General features: G+C 42.9%; 1 protein-coding gene across 4 annotated transcripts in view; it reads right to left on the bottom strand.

The window, feature by feature from the left end:
• Positions 1-2893: 2893 nt before the first annotated feature.
• klhl13 (kelch like family member 13) overlaps positions 2894-8289 on the bottom strand; it is a 40915-nt gene continuing 35519 nt past the window's right edge. For all 4 annotated transcript variants that reach the window (XM_023342351.1, XM_023342352.1, XM_014470194.2 and 1 more), the window contains one exon: positions 2894-3957. In XM_023342351.1, the coding sequence (XP_023198119.1) occupies positions 3470-3957 (488 nt within the window). In that variant the 3' untranslated portion in view covers positions 2894-3469. The remainder of the gene's footprint in view (positions 3958-8289) is intronic.

Below are 8289 nucleotides of genomic sequence, written 5' to 3'. Positions count from 1 at the left end.
TAAATTAGTCATTTGTTCTGGATTTCCACAGGGATTTAATTCCTAAATGTAAAATGAGATTATAAAATCTAACTGGTAAAAACAATTTGGGGGTGAAAAACTAAAGTAAAGACTAAAATAAATATGACAACATGACAAAAATTAATGCAGCCAATCAAAGTTTTATGTAAAGATAAATATTGTGATGTGCTCTGAGACAGAACTTGTTTACTGAAAAGTTGATAGAAATTCAAATTAATGTAGAAAAATGTTTTTGGGAGTGTAGTAGAAAAAAACCTAAATTATCAGCAAAACCTAACATTATAGTGTGACCCCTAAATTAACATCATGGAGTTTATATTTAAATGCAACAACTGTTTTTGGTCAAAACTAACTTTTTTATGCTCTATATTTAGTTTATTTAAAGACTTCCCATTATTTCGAAGATGGGAACTGCTCATATTTAAGGGCTTTATTCATTAAGATGTAACTTTAGTTTCTGAAATGTCAAAAAAAAAAAAAAAAAAAAAAAAAAAAAAAGATAAATTCCCCTTTTAATGTTACCAACTGCAAATAAATCCCGAGCGAAAGAGCTGATGAAAGAAAAAGACAAAATAATTGCAACGTCAAGGTCATCAAAACACGTTATGCAAAAACGACCTGATCTAACAACAGTGTTTAAGGGACAGAGGAACAGAAGAAGCTCTCCAGCATGTCATTAATGGGATTTAATGAGGATATAATGAGCTCTTAAAGCTGCGGACCAAACTCACCTGGTGATTACACAAACCTTTTGTTCTCGCCAGCAGCATGAAGGAACACGTCTCGGACACCATATGCTGCTATTAAGGCCTTAATCATCCAGGAGCAGATGGGCAGATTGCAGGCGACGTTGCCGTCTGCTGCGACGCCCAGAGCAGCCATGACAGCGGAGGGAGCGCCAGCCCTGGTCACCAGCTTCTTCACATCACCAGGGCGAAGATCGCTGCTTTTGTTACAGGCCAACATCACTACAGAGGCCGCTGCGGCCCGCTGCGACCACCCGGACAATGTGGACTTCTCAACACTTTGAGCTCGAGTTTAATGAATTCTGTGTTTGTGACAATTAACGGCATAGAGATAACCTCCCACACTCAAGCTTATTGGTCCTGCTTTTACTTCGCAGCTTATTCATTGCAGACAGGTCCACAAACAATGATAAAAGAAGCCATCCTCCCTTCTGCTGATTAATGAGCTGAGGGAGGGTGCAAATGTTTCACTGGAATGCAATTATTCCAAGGACTGGACTAAATCCAAAGCAACTATTCAAGTGAATGTTATCCAGAATGAATCTCTGAAATCCTCCCGTTTACAGACCCTGTAAACGAGAGAAGAAAAAGCTACACCCATGCTCAAATTTGGATATACCTCCAACAATATTCAACTAAATGTCCCTGAATGAGCTAAGCACCAACTATACCAATTTTATAACCACCATTAACTTGCTGCACTAATTCTGGTAATATATTTGACTGCTCTTCCAAGAGTCCAGATTAAACTGGACCCACTGATTCAACTTCTGAGCACAATAGCGTTAATGTCTGGGTTTCAGGAAGAGTCCAGAAGCCTAACTTATCCATTTAAGAACCAGATCGTTGCCCCGTTGGTGTCCAGGTAGTAACCATCTGACCCAGACGATTACACTATGTGATGACAAGAAATCAGTTTGGATGTTCAAGAATAACCCTCAACTGGAGACTCCAAGACCAGTGTCATTCTCCACAGTGGAGTGGGTCCAAACCAAATGGTCAGATGGCACAAAGTCATAGCCATCTGACAAGAAAAATGTTTGAAAGCTTTCAAAACTTAAGATTACAAAGCCAACTGTCAAGCATAGTGGTGACAGCATAATGCTGGGGGTCACTGTTGCTGCCAGTTCCACATGGACTGTTTAAAAGTTTTGTCCCGTGCCAAGAATCCAAACAACTTCAGCCATCAGAGAGGTTGCTTGTGGCCAGAACGATACCAGGAAGTTGTTGACGGCTACAAGCATGTGGTCTCTGTGAAACTTGCCAAAAAACATTTCAACAAGTGTTACCACAAAAAGTACAAAATGATGGTTTTGTTCGATTGTCGTAACTCTTGGTTAGGGTTTTACCCATAAACATTCTCCAAATCCTCGCAGCCAGAGCCAAATGGTTTACTCTACTCTTGGCTCATTTGGTGTTTTTTATAGTATTGGATGAGTCAAGTTGGAAGAATAACACATTTTGGGATTCATTTCACAAAGATTCACATCTGCCTAGTCATACCAAACAAAGCAACCTCATGCTGGTCATCAGCTTGGTTACACTTAATCATGTTCCTTAGGCACCGTTTTTCACAAGACTGAAAATTTGGTCTCTCAAAAACAGAGCATCCATACTGATCCAACAAGTTTCAGTAGAGTTGAAGTTATGACTGCATGGAGGCCATTTCATTCTCCATTCCCAGGTTCTGGAAGTAGTCTGATAACCCGGCTCTGTGGGAGCGAGCTTTGGCATCTTGAAGTTCACAGTTTGGGGCCCAAAGATGAAGAATGGGATTGTCATTGGTTGCAGATCATTTTGATCGTCTCTTATGTTGCCTTGTCACACACCCACATACTCAAAACCATCTCTGCATTTTCCTTTAAATTACTAAAACAGTTTAAAAAAAGCCCGTAAGTCTATATTTTTAAGAACGAATATACCTTGGATAGATGAGAGAAAAAGCACAATAAATCCAAACATGTTAAGCAATTATTGTGTTCTAAAAAGAAGAAAATACTTGAGTTGTTATAAAATGACTCCATGATCTGTACATACCCTCTTCTCATTGATCAACTTCCAGCTTTAGATGTTGAGACGTTCACCTCAAATCTGCCTCGGTCAATAACCACAACAACCATTTTAAATTTTCTTTAAAATTAGGTTTATTAAATTTAGAAAACATTGTTTCATTAACAGTTTCATACCAACAGCAGGAAAGAGCTGAAACTGTGAGGAGACGCAGATGGGGCCCAGGCCAACCCCTGAGTTAAAAACCATCAGCTCTGGAGCTCTTCTGTCACTATTCCTCCGTCGCCTGGGGTCACCTGTAGTTCAACCTGGCATAGAGTAGAAGAGAGTCACAACGTCGTCAACATCTCAAGGTAGAACGCCAAAAGAAACGGGACGTAAGAAAACTCTGTGGACATCAGGTAGAAAAGTTGATTTGCAAAGTCAAGTTTCAAGTCAAGGTATTTCCAGCCAAAATATGCTGAGTATGCAACGTTGACATGTAATTAGGTTGCCAAGCCATGTCCTACGTAGACTTTGTCACTCAGGGAGAGGTTTCTGCACAGTTTTTAGGGGCTGTGGACTCAGGGATGCAGAACAGATGTCTGAGAAAGAAGTGCAAACAATGTCTATAAGGAGTGTTTATTGAGAAGGTTGCATGGGGGAAGGTTAACGGGGGTTTGAGCAGACCTGAGCCACCCCCTCGTTATTTATCAAGGTGCTGATAGGGGCGACTCTCTGGAGGGTGAGCCCGAGATATCCTCAGGAGGGAAAACTGTGAGCGTGCAGGCTCGGATCCCGCCTAGCGACTCGGGCAGATCAAAAACCTTTTGCCACTCGTCTTTCTCCGGGTCGTACTTCTGTACTATTTCCACCATGCAGCGATTGTTCCAGGAGTAGCCGCCCACGACGTAGATCTTGTTCTCGAACACGGCAACGCCGACGTCGCTCTGGCCTCGCAGCATGGCGGCGATGGGCGTCCACAGGTCGAGGGCGGGGGAGTAATACTCGCAGCTGAGCACGTCGTCGTAGTCGCTGGTGCCGCGGAAGTGATTGCCCCCGATTACGTAGAGCCGGTCGCCCACCGTGCACATGCAGTGGAGGCCCCGGACCGTCGTCATGGGCGCCTTCTGAGTCCATTTATCCGCATCTGGGTCAAAGCACATCAGCTCCTTCTGGAAAGTGTCATGAGTGATTCCCCCTGCAGCAAAAAAAGACAGTAAAAAAAACTAAAATTTATCCTCAGTCTGATCATCTTTGGGGAGGAAAACACTTTATGGACTTGTTAATCAGTCATTCACTAAATAACATCTTTCTAGCACCAGCCTATAATGCTGCCCCGGGCTCTACGGTTTTAAAACTCATCCTTCCACAATCCCCACATTGCAAATTCAGCCAATAAACAGATTAAACAGTAATTATACAAACTAGAGCAACATCAGCGGTTGCTCAGCCTCTTTTTAACACTCATTGTGAACAGTCGGCACAAAGCGGTGCGTCATTACAAAGCCCCTGTTAACATATGCGCAAACAGACGGGAGACGTCGGGACACAAAACTGATGAAAAAAAAAAAAAAAAAACAGGGAGGAAAAAAAATATACAGGGCATGTCTACAGGGAAGGCTTAAAATAAAGAGGAACACAATCCCAGCATGCATTTGGGTGGGAGCCAGCTCGCCCCTCCTCCCCCAACCACACACACATAGGCGGGGAGCAAACGCAGAGCAGGATTTGCGGAGCGTGCCGTTCTCAGGCACAATCCCTCTTTTTGTTGCCGCCCAGCGATCGTGTGCTCGGTCCATTGTTCCGGCTTAATCTGTGTATTCAGCTGCCATGACTTGGATCTGTGATGCTGCACCTTCTTAACTGATCAAATGAAGAGATAGCCCGACTACTTTATCCCCCAATTGTATGAAGCCATTGTGAACCACTGACAAGAGAAACAGTGCTGGAGTTAACTCCGGATCTTTATAATTCCTCCTCAGGGGGCTGTGTTGCTATTTTGATCCAGTTCAAAGGGTTTGGCCTTTTCTTTGATACGATGCTGTCTGATTGGGATCCCAGTGTCTCAATGTCTAATCAGCAACATTAGAGGGGCACTGGGACACACCACATTTTGACCAAGCTGATCTCAACCTTCAAACACCAACTAAAAGCCAGTGCCCTTCATTAGTCGCCACAGGACAGACTGTTATTGTATTTCATGCCATGTGCGCCCATATGGTTCTATTTCAAAGCATTTCCCTGTGCAGCCGAGTGGACGCTGAATAACTGCGGAGTCGTTTTGTACAAGCACTGACCTGGATGAATGAGTGCCGGCACACCCGGGACTCCGGCAGATGACGGAGGATGGACAGAGAGGTTTAAACCGACGGAGGATGGTTTCTATAAACGTCCAATAACAATCGCAGGTGTGAGGAGTTGAGATCCTGCATAAATAAATAATCGCCCACGGACGAGCTGTGCTCGTTTCTGATGTTACATCCCTCAAAGGTGAACGGCAGAGATAAGTGAGTATAGATCAGTCTTACTACAGGGCTACATTATCATGAATGCAGCTCTGTAAGGACAATAAAACCCACTGCAGACTCCAGAACTCCATCCTTTCCCAGTGCACATCTCACTTTTTAGAGTAATTTAAAAGCAGAAATAGTTAAAATCCCTGAAAAAAAAACAGAGATGAAAAACAGCTCTGTTTGCTCAATCATAAAGCTGGTGATTTCCCTGAGATGAACCTGCTTCTTTCCTTTCTTGGAGGAGTAGCTAGATGGAAGTTTTTTCCCCAGAGTAATACTTTTGGCCTTTTCAGCAAACAGTACTGACCACAGAAGCCTTTTTATGGCTGTATGTAACAATGTGTGATTGTGTAAACAAAGCCACCATCACAAGCCCAAAGAGTGACAGCAGTGCCTCCAGTTATGACAGACAGCTGCTTGTAATGCCTCCCACTTCACACCGGCTTGCTTAATTATCACTGCGACTTCCTCCGGGGCCAGAGGAGATATGTAACCGATGGCAGGTCAACTTGAACTTCCCTGTCCCCCCAATTCCTGACATTAAATCACAGCGAGATGCAATCCAACTTTTTTGCTGCAGTCTGAGTGCCCCAATCACAATCTTCTCACCCAAAAGTTTAAATCCAATCTGTGTCTCTTCCCCTATGTGATACTAATTTGGATACTCTTTTTTGAGCATGTTAAGATTATTGTGGTACAAAAATATATGTCTTTGCATTCGTCGTTTATGTGTGTGATTTTTATACTTCTATCATGTTCGATATAAATAAATAAAAATAACCTGTGGTCATGTCGCATTTTACCCAGCTTGTATGTCATGTGAGACATGCGTAATAATTCTGCACCAGAAGAAGCCGAACTTGGTAAATTAGGATGTAAACGATGGCTAAAAATTACGATTATGAGTTTGCGAAAGAAGACTGTCACTAAAGCGCATCACATCACAATCAGACCACTTCTGGACCCGACTACACATCCAAACAAACCTCCCTGCAGAATCTGCAGTCAATGCTCCACAAAAGGCCGGTGCTGTTTGTTGTGCTTTCATTTGCTTAATATTAACGTTCTTCCTCTGTGCATGCGACTCAATCTGGGGACTTAAACCGTTCACGCAGAACTCTCACTTAGGAATATAAACGACCACACATAAAAATGGATATCAGCAAAAAAATCATAATTGAGCATCAAGATCTGCTTGTAGCCAATGGCGGCTTGAACGTTTCGTAAAACCCACGGAGAGAAGGCAAAAAGTGTTCATGAAAAGGGGCACTGATAAAACTTACAGACGGAGTCTTCTGGCTCTTATTCAATAAAACAATTATTTCCCCTCTAATCTGCAGGAGAGATACAGCTAAATGTTTGTCCACAGGAATGCCTGAAGCAGAACAGAGTGGTGGCAGTATGACACTGTGGGCTGTTCTCCACAGGCAGTTATAAAGAAACGTTTCAGTGAGTAGAAAAAGCCAAGTGAAGAAAGATGTTGTTCTGCTCCAGAGCATTCTTGGCCTCGCAGTTCTCCTTCAAACACGAAAATGTCTTTAAGAGGTTCGACCCAAGCTCCGACTTGAAGCCAATTAAATATCCATCAGGAGACCAGGAAGTGGATGTCTACTGACAGCCATGTCCAAACTGACGAAGCTCAAGGGGATTGCAGAGAGGAATGGCAGATAATCCCTAAATCCAGGTGTGTTCAGCTGCTCATGTTATTTCATGCCCAAGAGGGTTCAGAGCACAAAATGCAGCCAAAGATGATTCAACCGGTAGAGTATGAGAGCAGACGGCTTGTTTCAGTGAAGCATTAAAAAAAAATGCAACAGAAAGAAAAACAACAAAAAAGGGAGCTGAAATGTGCTTATAGGAAAACAAAGCGTGGCAGTAATTTAGTAATGTCTGAATTGTGCCGAGGCGCTGCGGCTGTGACGGCTTGTAGACTGAATGCATTTGTCAGGTTCATCCAGCTGACAGAATACCTTCAGACAGCACAGCGGCGCAGACGGAGAAAGTGACCTGATGTGCTGTGACAGACAGACAAGGAAGTGCACTCCAGCGTGGGTCACCTTGCCCCGCAAGACTATAACCCCCTGGAGACTGTGGGAGCCAGTGAGGCCTCTTAGCGACCTCTTGGAGCATTTTTATTAAAGCTACGTTTCATGTGCGCTGCTCGATTCCTCTCTGATAGCAGCTGCAGTCATTAAGCAGGTTGTGTTGTGATATTACGCTCCCCAACAGTTTATATTTTTAGGTGGTACGGGAGCAGAGCCTGCCCTCACAAAAACAAAATGTATCGCCCGACTCACTTGATATCGATATCGTAAAACTGTATTTTCAGCGAAGGAGGAGTAAAAACGGTAAACGGTGAGCAAAGGGAAAAAGTAGTGTGTGGCAAAAGCCTCTTTCTCTCCAGCTGCCAACAGAGAGAATATTAATAATTTTGATTATTGCATCATCAGCATGTTCTGCTCTGGCTGGTTTTAAATATTCTCTCGTTCTTTATCTTGAAGTGAAAATGATCCGTCATGTCTCGAGGTAACAGCAGCCGTCCTTCGAGTCTTAGCTAATATGGAATCAAATTAAAAGGGCTCCCTGTTCTGCTAACTTGTCAATATTTCCCACGGCAACAACTAGGATCAAATAAGAAACTGATTCCTGAAACATTGAATAATTAAAAATTAGCCCCAGTTAACTTCATTTAGTCCAACTGTGCTGACTACAGCTCGACTCAATCATAACGTACAACAAAATACAAGAGTCCTAGGAAATTGATCAACAAACATTTGATGAATATGTGAAGGAGCCTTTAGGAGCCTTTTTCAGGAAGAAGGGCAGTTTTCTGGCCTTTATTACCCCCTTGTAGTGTTTCACCCATTTACCACTTAGTGTTTCAAGCCAAGTTTGAAATGTCCAAGTAGGCAGATTGCACTTTAGAGTGGTAGAGGTTGACTGCTCTGCATTCAAACTGGTTTGATATCAATTTAATATGATCTACAACTCTTTATTTCTGTTAGCTTTAACTGTAT

This window comes from Xiphophorus maculatus, chromosome 11, assembly GCF_002775205.1.
Source record: "Xiphophorus maculatus strain JP 163 A chromosome 11, X_maculatus-5.0-male, whole genome shotgun sequence".
NCBI lineage: Eukaryota > Metazoa > Chordata > Actinopteri > Cyprinodontiformes > Poeciliidae > Xiphophorus > Xiphophorus maculatus.
Note: the sequence above shows the minus strand (reverse complement) of the source record. Positions and strands in the feature narration are given on the sequence as shown.